This window comes from Cryptomeria japonica, chromosome 10 (genome assembly GCF_030272615.1).
Source record: "Cryptomeria japonica chromosome 10, Sugi_1.0, whole genome shotgun sequence".
NCBI lineage: Eukaryota > Viridiplantae > Streptophyta > Pinopsida > Cupressales > Cupressaceae > Cryptomeria > Cryptomeria japonica.
In genome coordinates this window covers 158,461,785-158,475,980 of record NC_081414.1, presented here as the reverse complement: position 1 = coordinate 158,475,980, position 14,196 = coordinate 158,461,785, and the positions used below count along the sequence as shown (strand labels likewise).

The window sequence follows — 14,196 nt, the reverse complement described above, 5'->3', positions numbered from 1 at the left end:
ATGCTATCATCTACATAGTGACAATTCAAGACTAATATATTATTTGGAATGGATATTCCTTTAATCAAATTCATCTGGTAATATTTTTGTAGCATATATATCCCAAGCCATCAACAACTAAAAGATACAAAAATGGTGATAAGGGACAACCCTATTTGATTGAGCATTGCAGATAAAAAGGATCAGTCAACGAGTTATCTAATTGAACATTAGCATCCTTAAATAACATTTGGACATGTTTACACAATTTGGGACCAAAACCCAAACATTGTAGCATTTTAATGATAACACTCCATCTCATTCTATTATATGCTTTATCAAAATCTAACATCACAAGAAAAACATTATGACCAGTTTGTTGTGCCCAATCACGAGTTTCCCATGCCAATATTAAATTGTCTAGAATATATCAACCACCAAGAAATCCATTTTTCTTAGGCATAACTATCCCTTTGGCTAAAGGCTTGATTCTTGTAACTAAGGCTTTAGCAATTATTTTGTAAGAAGTGTTAAGCAGGGTGATAGGATGCCAACCGAAGATAGAATTTGAATTTTTTTTCCTTTAGGGAGCAACTTGATTAAGCCCTTGTTTATATCAACCCCTAATGATCCTTGTTCCAAAGCTTTAAGATAAACCATGTCAAAATCTTCCTTAACATGAGGCCACGTGGTTTGATAAAACTCTACTGACAACCCATTGAATCCTGGGTTCTTGTTAGGAGCCATAGAAAATGCAACATGTTCTAAGTCTTACATAGACAAATCCCTATCAATAAATCTGCTATCATCTTGATCCATGTTTCTTGCTATGAAATTCTCAAGCATGTCTTCCAAAATTTAATTGTATATCTTGCCAATGAAGCTCCTCTTTAAATTACCTCTCATAGAAATCATGAAACGATGATTTAATATCTTTTGGATCAGTATGAACTTGCCCATCCTCATCTTTGATTGCATCAATTATTTCCTTGTTATTTAAAAAAATATTTTGAACCTCTATCACCCTCTTTGATCCAATGTAATCTAACTCTAATTCTTTCCCCTTGACCCTTATCAATATCAAGTTTATGAAGTTGAGCTTCCAAAGAAGCTATAGAAGTTTGAATTGTTAAATTAGTTGGATTTGAAAGTAAAAGTTTTTTGTTTAGTTCTATCTTTCCTTGAAGGGATTTCTCCTTCCTCTTACGCTGCCATGCCAAAGGATCTTAAAACTCCACACATTTACATATAGAACCTTGCCACCATTCCCTATAAGAATTCTCTTCACAAGGTTTGGGAATGGAATTCCAAATGCCAATGAGAGAAAATGTACATGAAGGTATTTTAAGAAGAGAAGAATTCAGCTTGAAGGGAAGCTGGCACTCGACATCCTTAACCTTATCTCTTGCAATAAAACAAAAAATAGGAAAATGATCTGAAAGTAAGGTAGAATAATCTACTTTAACACAAATCCCATTAGAATCTTGTAATAATTGTAGATTGGGAGAGATATAAATCCTATCCAATCTACTAAAAACTTTTTCAGCTCCCAATCTACAATTAGTCCAAGTAAACCAGTTTTGAGAATGATTAGCCATTTTTTTATGGATAGGATCAATCACACCCAAAGAATTCCAACAAAACAACCATTTATCAAATTACTCATTACTTAGTTTCACCTGATTACACCAACTGCGATCACTGTGATTTGCTACCATATTAAAATACCCACCAATCACCCAATAAGCTTGAGGTAAATTCTTAGTCATCCATTCTCACAACTCACATCTTCCTTTTGCAATATTAGGAGTATATACCGAACAAAACCAATAAGTTTCTCATTAATAAATAAAAGGATCCACATACAACTATGTGAGCTCCCCTTTATCAATGATAAACTTAGTGGCCCAAGATGTTATACCAATTACAACACCCCCCTTCCTTTAGAATGCAAAATAAGGAAAAAAAGAATAATCTTTCCAAACATTGGATAGAAAAGAAAGATGATGAACACCACTAAGTTTCACCTCTTGTAAGAAGACAATATCAGGTTTCCATTTGATTAAAGCATCCCTGACCTCATATTTACAATGGGGAAGCGAGATCCCCCTAACATTCCAAGAGAAGACTTTAAAATTCATGATTGGACACAGTTGTTAGAATCCTCCTCTTGCGGTAGAACATCAAATCAATTAGCTAATGCAAGATCTTATGCTTGTTTGTACTCTTTACCAAAAGGAATGGGAGATCAATATCTCTGCCTCACAACCGGAGGAGACTAGGCTTTGTCTCACAGTAGAAGGCGAAGGCCCCTATCTCATGGTTGGAGAAGAAGACCTTAATCTCCTAGAAGAAGATTGAGGAACCACTTCATTAGTTTTCACATTGTGTTGTGATGAGGCAGTGGAATGGCTAGGTGGAAGTGTCTTCCATTTATGGGTATCAAAAGATCTAGATGATTATTTTCTCTTTCTAATCATTCTCCAACCATCCGTCATAATAGCATCCTTATAAGGCATAGAGTTAACATTTTGGATTTGGTTTTCCCTTTCCAGATTGCATTCATTTTCTTGACTCAACTGTGGCATTTTTGTAGGCATAACTTCATCTTAGGATTGAAGATTCACATGGTTAATACTAGGTGTACCATTCATTTGAGAGGCACTATATTTGCTTTTCTTGATAGGATAATATCTAATTAAATGGCATTCTTGGCGACATAAGAAGAAAGCATTAGGTTTATTCAAATATACTATTGGTTGGAAAAAATCAAACCCTGGACCTATAAGATTAATATTATCAAGGAGTTGATTATTCGAGTCCATTTAAACACACACTCTTGGGTGAACTCGCAGGCTAGAAAATTTCTCTGCATTGTTCTTGCACCATAACTCTTTTGAGATGAGAGGCAATATCCTCAAGAAATGGTCTAAAATCCATATCTAAAAATGGGAATTCTAGCCACATGGGATCTAGGATCTGGAAGGACCTTCAGGGTGAAATTCCAAAGACCATGCCTGCAAATGACCCATTTACTATATTGAAGCACAACTTGAGCATGATCAACATGTTTAAATTTATAGGAAACATATCCTTTCTCCAGTCCTTTCAAGGTTTCTATCTCCCACCCCTATTTTTCCCAATTCATTTTAGCCCATTTGTAAAAAAATAGGTTTTGACGATATGCCTCTCAAAAAAATAAAATCACAGGCCTTTCTTAACATTTTGTAATACTTTCAATCACATCATTAGGTAATAAAAATTCTAAAGTTTTACCTTCCATTTCCGCTCTTTGACTTGACTCCTTGTCACTATTCTCTATCATTTCTTTGTCAAAACCCACATTGTTGTCCTACTCCATTGGATTAGCTCTTTTGACTTTCCCTGGTCCTCAATCTTTCTCTAATATCCTAGCTGCAACGTTTGTGCCTGCCACTACACTAGAATTGTGTGCCATTTACATAGATTGTTCCCTCAAAGCACCATTCTTTCCCCCATTTTTATCAGCAACACAAGAGGAAGAATCAACAATAATTTCTTCAATATTCAAACTCTCCTTTTTGTGTTTCCCATGCCAGAAGTTGTTAACCTTTGAGTGCTCCCATTCGCTTGCTCAAACTGAGCTATTCTTCCTTCACTTTGGCCAGGATAACCGCCTATCTACCATGCTTCCTCCTTCAAACACATAATACCTCTGAAAAATCTGTTGGGTACCAATGAGAAACAGTTGTTGGGAGCAAAAACCCAACCCAGAACGACTAGGGTTTACAACATATGCAGAGCTCTTTGTTCTTGGATATAACATTCTCATCAAAGTCATAATCGCTTAGTTTGGCTAAGCTCTTGGCATGATCCTTGTCCTTTTTTTATTTACCTTTGTTTAAACTAATTCCCACACATTTACCATTTACTTGTCATTGTTGCACCCCATTCACACTAACCTCTATATATTTGCTCCTTACCAAGCAAAATTATTATTTTAGGCCTAAGGTTCATTTTTGAGTGGCTTAAAAACCTACTTAAATCTCGAGACATGAGGGAATGGACTTGAAATTGAAAAAACAAATCAAATTTTGAATTCTCTTGGCCCCTTTTACTAGCTATTGCAAGTTGAGTTAACATATGTTTGTGCAATATGTTTAGTCATGGTATTTAAAGACATTTAATGTGCAATTAATTGAGATGCAAGGAAAAGATAAAATCATGAGAGAACACTTTGATTTCTAAAGGAATAACATAATCACATTGCATGTTGTTGTAGCATCAAATTTTACACCCTTTATTAGTGTGTCTAATTTCACACTCTCCTAGATCCTATTTTAATATTTCCCTTTCCTCTATGCATTATATGAATTTTATTGTAATTAATTAACATTTAATTCAATATTATGGGTCTTATTCTACTTTATTACATCATCACACTCTTATTTGGGCCCTTAATTTTAGGTGTGCCCTTTATCATTTAATCCCGATTTTTCCTTAATCCTGCCCTAATTTCAACTCTCAAAGAATATTTCACAAATCTACACATCTTGGGTTGAGAAACCAAGCTAGATTTAGCATTAGAATCATGATAGTTTGCATCCCTGGAAATTTGGACAAAAGTGGTTAGGATCGGAGTGCTCGTCAATCTGGTCCCACGCTTTTTCCCCGAATTTCGGGAGGATGATTGGGCAGTCTTATCCTATTCATATTTAGTTTCGTGTGAAAATATATTAATTCAAAGTCGGTCTAAAGGTGATTTTAATTATGAAATCCCTATATAAGACATCCTTCTCAACTCATTTTCATCTAAGTAAATCTAAGCATTGATCCATTCAAACAATCAAGCATCCTTGCATCCATGAACCATTGCCAAGCATTTTTAGAGATCTTCAAGACTGCATATTCTTTATTCATTCATTGTGTAGAAAAAATACATCATCCATATGCAAGCATGTGTGTGTGTGATTAGGTTTTGTCATGTTCATGCCATTTCATACAACATATGTGATTACATTCAAGAAGCAAAGCATTAGTATCAACAATTGTAGATCTGATGTATATCTTTCTATCATTTATTTCAATATTTGCAATATTCCATTCAAGGTTAATTCCTAAACCGAGGTTTGAATTAGGCAAACCCCTATTCCCAACCTATTTCCCTTCTCTAGTGTGTGCAAGAACATGATGCAGGAGCATCCTCGGTTCTTAGCAATCTTGCATCAACTAAAAACTTTTCTTTTCAGTTTGTTTTCTGTTTTGCAGTTTCAACATTTCTTTCTACATTTTCTTGCATTTTCTCACCGGATCTTGCGGAGCTGAATTTTGCTTGTGGACTTGATCATCTTCCTTATTCCCGAGCCGCGTGACGTTTGAATCATTTTTTGGCAAGTTATCGCTTCCAGATTTTGAGACAATTTTTTTTGCTTAGAACATTGGAGCCGCTTGGACCTATTTGCTATTGGCGAATCTTGTGGATCCTTTCCGTAGCTTGCGGAGCCCTAGTTCGTTGATTCCAATGTTCACTGGCGTGTGGGCAACCTTCCCTTTGATCCACACTTCATCCTTTGGATTTTTCGGAGGATTCTCTTTGGCAAAGGTCAGCCTGGTGGTTTTACATGTTTGATCATGTTCATCATTGTTTGATTCTTCTTGGGCCGACTGGATCCCTCTAGACCATATAAATCAATGTAATTAAGCATCATAAATCATCAGAGAGAATATAGGAGATATATCTTAAGATTTAGAGGTCTAGAGTTGACCAATTCTGTAATTGAGCATGTATGTAGCAGGCTAGTGAGCCGAATCTTGTAGCTCGGATGTTATCGGTTATTTGTAATCAGTTTTCATGATCTAATTCATCCAGTTCTGCATTGCCTCCATCATCTTGTCTTGCTTTCGTTGTGTTTACTCTTGATGCACAATCTAGATAGATCTCATTGAGGTCCCTCCTAACTGCGACTGCACCAGAACAAGTATGGAGTTGCAATCTTTAGAATTGGCTTTATTTACAGTGATGAATCGATCCCCCATTGGAGTGTGAAAAGTGTGGAGCACCAGGGTAATCATCACTACAGTCCTGACAAATTAGGAGCTCCTTCTAGGAATAGGTCCACATACACTTATATTCCTCAAATCCAGGTTCGTAGCTCGATCTGACGACTGTAGTCTCATTGTTCATGCATTTTTACTTCGATTTTGACACATTTACCCTAATTTCAACATCTTCAACAATTCAATTCAACCTAAGGGAAAGAAGAGGCACATTGATATATCAGGTTTAGATCTATCAAATTCCTATCTTTCCCTAATGTGATGGTAATTAAGCAAAATTAGTGGTTTTACTACATCAAATGGTGGAAACCCTAATTTTCACCATTACAGTTGTGAATGCAATAATCAATACTTCTAATTGCTATCAATCTAGCTTATAAAAGGGGTTCAACCTAAGAGAGCTTGTTGACATATTAAGTTGGCCAATTTTGAAATGATGTCCCTAGGCACCAACTTGACAAATTTTGATAGTAAAAAGGCAAAGACAAAATCATTATGTGTACATTCTCTCAAATTGTTCCTATACAACATGAATCAATCTCACGTGTTAGATCAAGCTTGCGTAGCTTAGGATTGAACCTACAAAAGTTAAAAATTTAATCATAGAGATAATTGAGAAAATCATTAAACTCAAGATTTCGTCATAGAGATTTTTGAGACAATCATTAGATTAAAGACATTATTTTTGGATGATGACAAATTGAATCTACAAAATTTTCAAATCATTCTTCCATCACCAATTATAGAACTAAGTACACCTATCCCTAACATCAAATTTTGTATATATGTAACAATTACATGTCCCAGATAATTAATCTAAATAAATTTATACTTAGATATTTACATTTATGCTAATATCCTAAAAAATTAATTTCATTAAAATAAATATGCATACTTATAATGAAAAAAAAAGGTCTTTGTAAATAAAAATGAAAATAAAAAATAAAAAATAGAAAGCATTTTCTTGTAATATATTTAATTAAATTTTAAATTTATTTATCTTTCTGTTTTATGACGTTTTCTCACAATTCAACTGCTTAGGTAGTTTACAGCTTAAATTTATCGATTTCGGTTTGTATATTTACAGGACATGAGTTTATGTGAATTATTATTCTAAAATATAAAATAATATTTTTTCTGAAAACTCTAATATTATTCATAGAGTTACAGGCTAATGAATTTAATTCACATAAACTCATGTCCTGTAAATATGCAAACCGAAATCGATAAATTTAAGCTGTAAACTACCTAAGCAGTTGAATCGTGACAAAACATCATAAAACGGAAATATAAACAAAAATCCTTGAACTGGATCAAAATTAATAAACAATTTTCAGACACCACTCGGTAGTGCATGCTTCTACTTTCATATATGATATGGCTGCCATTGCAGTCAGGGTTTCGATTCTGAAAGGTGGGGGAATTAATGAATGAAAGTAAAGGCGAGCAAGGAATGGAAGCAGCTTGTAATACAGTTCAGAGAAGATCCATGGCCTTTTAGATGTTGAGAATAAGGGAGATTAGAGAAGATGTTGAGGACTTGCTGTCAGAGGCTTTTCTACCCACCAATTCCGTTGCCGCCTCCACTTATTACAATTACCAGAGCATTTCTGTCATCCTCGCCTTTGAATGCCCAACTGAAAGAAGGGGACACGTTGAGGAAAGAAAGGGGTTTTACTCATCAAGAAGTAGTCAAATATTCACAGCTTAGCCAGGACAGCAATCCCATTCACTTGGATTCAGCACAGGCTCGAGAGGCAGGCTTCAAAGATACAGTTGTTCATGGAATGCTCTATGCTGGTCTATTCCCCTCTATAATAGCTTCCCACTTTGTGAGTGACCAAATAAATTTCTCCCATTTTCGCAGAGTAATTCTTTTTTAACAGTATTGCGCCATTTTTTGTGGTTAAAACTGTACGTGGGCATGATCAAGGTCTAAGAATATTCAGCGAGTTTAACTTAGACTGATATTTCTAACTTTTTTAAAGTAAAAGATTGAGACTAACTAGAAGCTTGATTTGTGTTATTTAATAACACATCCAACGAAATTCTGCTTCCTTTTCTGAACATCCGAAATCTGTAGTCCATGAATGCCATGACGGCATAAGAACAAAGTCCCTTGTAAATTCCTTTGCAAATGCCTACAACAAAAAGTGCATGCCTTAGCTAAGAAGGCACAAATGAGTTTAGAATTATGTCCTAATGTAAAACTTACTTATGATGCTACATTTGTGAAATGTCTCTTGATAAACTGGTTCAAATCATACCAATAGATAAATTTATGGAAGTGTAACATGCCAATAACCCCCACATGAGCCTGATCTTTAATTCTGTACCATTTGTTTCCACTACAAAGGATTGTAAAAAAATTGCTCTGGAAAGCTTGTATCAATTAAAAGTAAAATTTATTGACAACTAAAGAAAGCAACATGAACTTGGATTGAAATTGATCATAATTGATTATGTATCTCATCATCAAATAAAATATCTGATTTTTGCAAGCTGCTAAAAGCAGCCCGCTATTACTGATTCCTTAAAACACAATTTCTTAGGTTGCGTGTTGCCCTCTATTACAAGGACTTCATCAGCACAAATGAAATCATCAAATCAATTTTTTTATTTGCAAGAGAGCCCGCTTTATGTCATTCTTCTCTGTATCACCACCCCCACAAATGTCCACAACAGCAGATGCTGCTTCTAAATTTTCCAAATAATAATTGAAAGTTTATTTGGAACAATATCAGGATGATGAGCATAAATATTTTGATCTAATACAAAATATTGAATATATTGTATGAACCTTAACTAAGGATTCTATACATTGTGCAACCCCTAACAAGGATTCCATATAGTGTGTGATCCTTAACTAAGAATTTCATAGGGTAAAATTAAAAATATTATCATTCTCATTTCATCTGAAACTACAATTGAAAATGCCAAATAACCTAATTTTAAAGATAAAATAGTAAACACACCTTTCTACTTTGTCCCTTCAAAAACTTTGATTATGAAATAAATACACTAAATGGCCCAAACATTAGACAGAATAACATATTTCTAATTTATTTCTGATATAACCTACTTGACTTAAATGTAAACAATAAAAAATTGTAACTTGTATTTTTCTTATCAGTTGAAATGTTTGATATTGGTGTTTTACTATGCACTTTTAAAGAATATTTTTTTGACGGAAATGTTTAGGCAAAGAATCACAAAAGAAAAAGATAGTAAAACAACAAAATACATGTTGATCCTCAAAGTTGGTGTGATCAAAGCCTGGAACAATATTCTCTCTGAATATACAAGATTTTGATTTTCAGAATTTAGGTTTCATCGATAAATGGTACCAGGTGTAAGAAAGCTGTAGCAACTCAACAGATTGCAAGTATACTCGCAGAACGTACTCAAAATCACTTAAGTGACTTACTAAAAGTTGATTGCTATCGACATTTTTAGCTGATTTCAAGTACATCTTTATTTGATTCAGGAAGAACATCAAATAGACAGGAATCTATTTATGTATCTATTTTCTGAATATGATACTTTTTGGATATATTTATCCATATCCAGTCTTATTCCGATTCTGGCATTCTCAATTTCAAGAAGTTTGGCTCCAATAAGTAAAGGGGCGGAGAAAGCCACTAGTTATGAATCAGGTATAGAACCAATGGGACATACCTGGATCCAATTTAGAATTCGTTATTATATGTTTGCTTTGGTTTTCGTTGTTTTTGATGTGGAAACAGTCTTCCTCTATCCGTGGGCCATGAGTTTTGATATTTTGGGTCTATTTACATTTATAGAAGCTTTTATTTTTGTGATTATCTTAATTGTTGGTTTCTTGCTTGGAGAACGCTTTTCACTAGAGGAGGAGCATTTGGCATTCAGGAGGAGAGTGTTGAGCACTAGACAACATGGGGTAGCTTGGATGTTTGCATGGAGGCATGGAGCTGACTTGGGGACACCTAGGTTGACAGTGTTCATGTAGGGGGAGTGAACCCGGTGGAGCACATGGCGTAGGAGGAGCGTTCGAGACCTTAGAGGCTTGGAGGAGGAGCATTGGACACATCTTGTGGAGTGCCATTGCATTGGAGATTTCTTGTGTACGACATCACCTTGGAGCTTGACATGTGTACCCTTAGAGTGAAGCGACCCACATGTGTGAGCCTGCTTGTAACTATGTAGGTTGCTTGTAAGGTTTGAGGCTGACATATGTATTGTTGGCCACCCTTACCTGTAATATATATATATAGAGAGAGAGAGAGAGGAAGGAGAGAGTCTTTTGATTCTAATAATTAGACTATTTTCATTTATACTTGTCTTCTTGCAGTAAGGTGCTACTCCATGATTCTATTTATGCTTTGATGTGTTTTTATTGGTCCAAAAAGAGAGCAATGTATCATCATTTGCAACAGGGTCCTATTATGCTTTCGAATTACCAATGAGCTTCTGGAATGGAAGTATCTCATCTTTGCCTTTTAAACTCTCAATACCTCAAGGAAGGCTAGCAAGATCACAATAGTAGAGCATGTTGACACTGATAGTATTAAACCCTTCCATAATGTATAAAATACTACACTCTCACAAAAAAAAAAGCCTTAGAATTGAAATCATTATCACCTTATAGTAGAACTATTGTTTATCATAAGAAAACTCAAATTTTCAATTATACAATGCCGATGGCACTAAAAGTTATGTAGATAACATTTATTCCATTGAGAATCACATAACTACAAATATTTCAACCCTTAAAAAGTTGAAACCATAGAAACCAGGAGAGGCAGGGATGCCAATCAAATTATAGTGCATGGATAAATAATAAGGAGATGGCTATATAGTATTTTGTATCTAAATGTAGTCACCAGAAAGTGTGGGTATGGTGATGGGCATGCAGTCCACATTCCTATTATGGAGTTTCTTGGCAACTGTGGGCACTTGAAACAAATGGTTATGTACGTGAGAGTAAGCCATTAAAAAAGTATGGTGTGATATTTTATACCAATCATTGAACATATGCTTTACAAACCTTTCAATCTTCAGTTACTTCAGTACCAACTGTCCAGTTAGGATTTTCCGGATCTTTCCAAATATGATATCTTCAGATTGCTGTGTACCCAAGAAATGCTAAAACAATTAATGATTAAGGCTGATATTTGTTTCTGTTCCTGCATTCAATTCTTCTTTTTTACTACAATATGAAACAGTGAAAAATTTAATTGCACTTGGCAAAATTGATATCACTCGCTATCATGGCCATAAGCTACTGAAGAAAACTTCACCTAGTAACAATGAAAATGCTAATGAGTACTTCACTCCAAAAACGATTAGAAAACAAGAGATACAGTCTAGAAAAGGTCTTATAAATTTAGTAAACAAAACCCTAGTCCAATCAGTAATATAAGACATATGGATTCCCGGCCAATAAAATAGAATGAGAAAAGCCAGACATCTCATGCTTTGGCTTCTTATATAGAACATTAGTCACAGGCTTTCCTAGGTGATTTGTCAATTTAAATGTTGTAACATGCACTTATATTTTGCACACTATCAAACAGGAGTTGTTGGCAAGGAAGCATTCATAGCTAAAAAGTACATGAAGGAAGTGCCTACTTCATCTCCGGAGAATTAAAGCTTCAATAACATGCAGTAAAAAAATTATAAGAAATGAAAAAAAAATGTAGGAATACTGTGTGTGTGTAAATTGAAACTTCCCACTTTTGGTTGGCTTATTAACAGAGATTATAAAAATGATCTCTTGTTATTAAATTCATGTATATGAGCTTGGTATCTCATTTCCACTTCAACCTTTATTATAGATCCATCTCTTGTCGTTTATCTCTGTTGTTCTTGATTGTTAGAATAATTGATGGTATGCTCAACAGAAATCTAGTAAACATAGCCATGAAAGAGAATCGGGTTCTGTAGTCTTGTCTGCTGTCTGAGTAACCTTAATGTTTACACAGTCACACCAGATCATCCTGAAATAAGTTGAAAGTTTGGAAGAATCTAAAAAACAGTGTTGACAATCTAAATTTAAAGGAGAATCAGAAATGTCAACATCTGCTAACTTAATGTAAAGAAATAAAGTGTTTTTAGAACAAACAGACAGAATTTCGCAGCTCCTTAAATTTATGCATATTCAAAAAGAAGTTGGTGTAGATCTTTTTTTTCCCCTCAAAAGACGTACCTGAATTTTTTAAAATAGAAAAAAAGATCTCAGCCGTTAGAAAGATCAGATGGGTGAGTGCTATGGTAAAAAGTTTGATTGTACATAAAGAGAGAGTGCAGAGCACCCAAGGCAACTTGAAGTGCATTATGAAATCAAACACCTGATTTGAAACAAAAAAACCATCTCCATCTCCTAATGAGTTGAAAGTTTGAATTCGTAAAAACATTAGCTATATAAAAATTGCCTTACAAATAGAAGAAGAGGCAAATGAATGGCTTTTATGCATCTTGAGATTGTAGCTCCTTTTTGGCACTACCCCAAGCTTGTCTGAGCATATTTTCGATGAATTGTTATTCCCAGATCCAGTTGCCTATAAGGAAAGTGTATGAGCAACAGTGTTTTTTCTTCTTATTTCATCACAGTTGAATTGAGTGATTTTTTAAAATCTCACAGAGAGTGCCGATGATTGTGGATTTAAGGTTTCAATGGTATTAGGAACTTCATGACTAGTAATCTTTGAGCTTTTTTTCCACTTCGTAGATGATGTTGATGATCAGATGAAAGTCTCCATCAACATGGACATAAGTGATTAGTGCTGGCAACCCATAACCACTCTTTGGAATAAAGCTCACATCTCAGCATAGTTATTTGTTTGGTCTTCAATTTGCTAACTGCAGTGAATAATGTCCTCTCCTCTGTGGTTGTGAATGACACCACTTATTCCCATTTGTCCAGGATTCCCTTCAGAGACACTTCCAAAATGTAGCTTGTGAAAATGAGTTGATGGTTTCCATTTGACAATCTCTTTTTTTTAGAGGGGTAAACGCTTTTGACCTGGAGCTATGAACTGGTGAGGTCACAAATGGGGGATCTCGTCCCCAATATAAACATTTAACAATAACACCCCAGCGGGCTTTGAACCTTGATGGCAAGAACAACACCACCAGAGCTTAACCATCACACTATGCCAATATCGGCAACAATCACTTTGATCCATGGAGGTCTATATTAAAAAACTGGCAGTTGCTAATTCTTCCATGGTTACCATGCCAGATTAGAACTACGAGTTGAAGTTGTCTTTGGTTATGGTAGCAAATGAGACCCAGAGTCTGTTTCTGATATTTTGAAAATTCTGTAGCTGCATCCCATCCAAATGTTTCAGTAGACAAAGTTTGGTATTGCACTTTACCTTGTGTGATCAACCAAAGGAAAATTTTGATTTTTGGTTAAGCATTTAGAAATAAGACACCACAATATTTATTTGTTCAAGTAGTGTTATGAAGCTGTTCATATGCAGAGTTCATTGTGTGCTTTCTGAGGGCTGACAATTCTATACATAGTGATCCTTTACCGTACCAATGTGTATTTGTTTAGTATTCAATTTATCAGAAAAGAGATGCTGTTTTGCTCTTTCCTGAATTAGTTGTATTCTCCCTGCCACAATCAGTTAGCCATTAAATTTTTCTTATAGTGTTATTCTGTAAACTACAAGAGCATTTGCTGTGTAAGGACCCAGGGGAATCCCAAATAGACTATGGACAATGGACTATCACCATGTCATGCTTAACGCAAAGCTGCAGAACCTTTACCAGTGTATTGACTGCATGCTGAAATTCAGGTTTGGAAAATGAAGGCTATAAATATATCACTAGTATGAGTTGAGTTAGTCAATAACGCTGGGGTTAGATCACTATGCTTGCATGTTTGATTTTGTGGATGGCCTTGCAACTTTGACAAAGAACACAGCTTCAGCTTCATCTGAAAGACGTTATCAGAAACTAATGCTGAAGTATCAAGAGCTTAACACTAATATTGAGTAGAAAAACGAATGACAGGTCACCTGAAAAGACTTGAAAACATGTACTTTTATTGAATATCTAGGGTGCTTCTGGAAACTTGTACACTGGAGCAACACAAGAACAATGATGCAAGTAACGGGATTTGTAAAAATTCTGGGGTGCAGCTTGATCGAAGTGAATGATACTAAGTTTCTGATTTGGGTGTTCACTATG

General features: G+C 35.0%; 1 protein-coding gene and 1 long non-coding RNA gene across 2 annotated transcripts in view; one reads left to right on the top strand and one right to left on the bottom strand.

Moving 5' to 3' along the window:
- Positions 1-7,155: 7,155 nt before the first annotated feature.
- LOC131057715 (3-hydroxyacyl-[acyl-carrier-protein] dehydratase, mitochondrial) overlaps positions 7,156-14,196 on the top strand; it is a 54,466-nt gene continuing 47,425 nt past the window's right edge. Inside the window, exon 1 of the mRNA XM_057991879.2 lies at positions 7,156-7,847. Coding sequence (XP_057847862.1) covers positions 7,545-7,847 — 303 coding nt within the window. The 5' untranslated portion in view covers positions 7,156-7,544. The remainder of the gene's footprint in view (positions 7,848-14,196) is intronic.
- LOC131859616 (uncharacterized) overlaps positions 10,643-14,196 on the bottom strand; it is a 76,593-nt gene continuing 73,039 nt past the window's right edge. Inside the window, exons 2-3 of the long non-coding RNA XR_009359253.1 lie at positions 11,042-11,121; positions 10,643-10,940 (exon numbers count right to left, since the gene is read on the bottom strand). This is a non-coding gene — a long non-coding RNA (uncharacterized LOC131859616). The remainder of the gene's footprint in view (positions 10,941-11,041; positions 11,122-14,196) is intronic.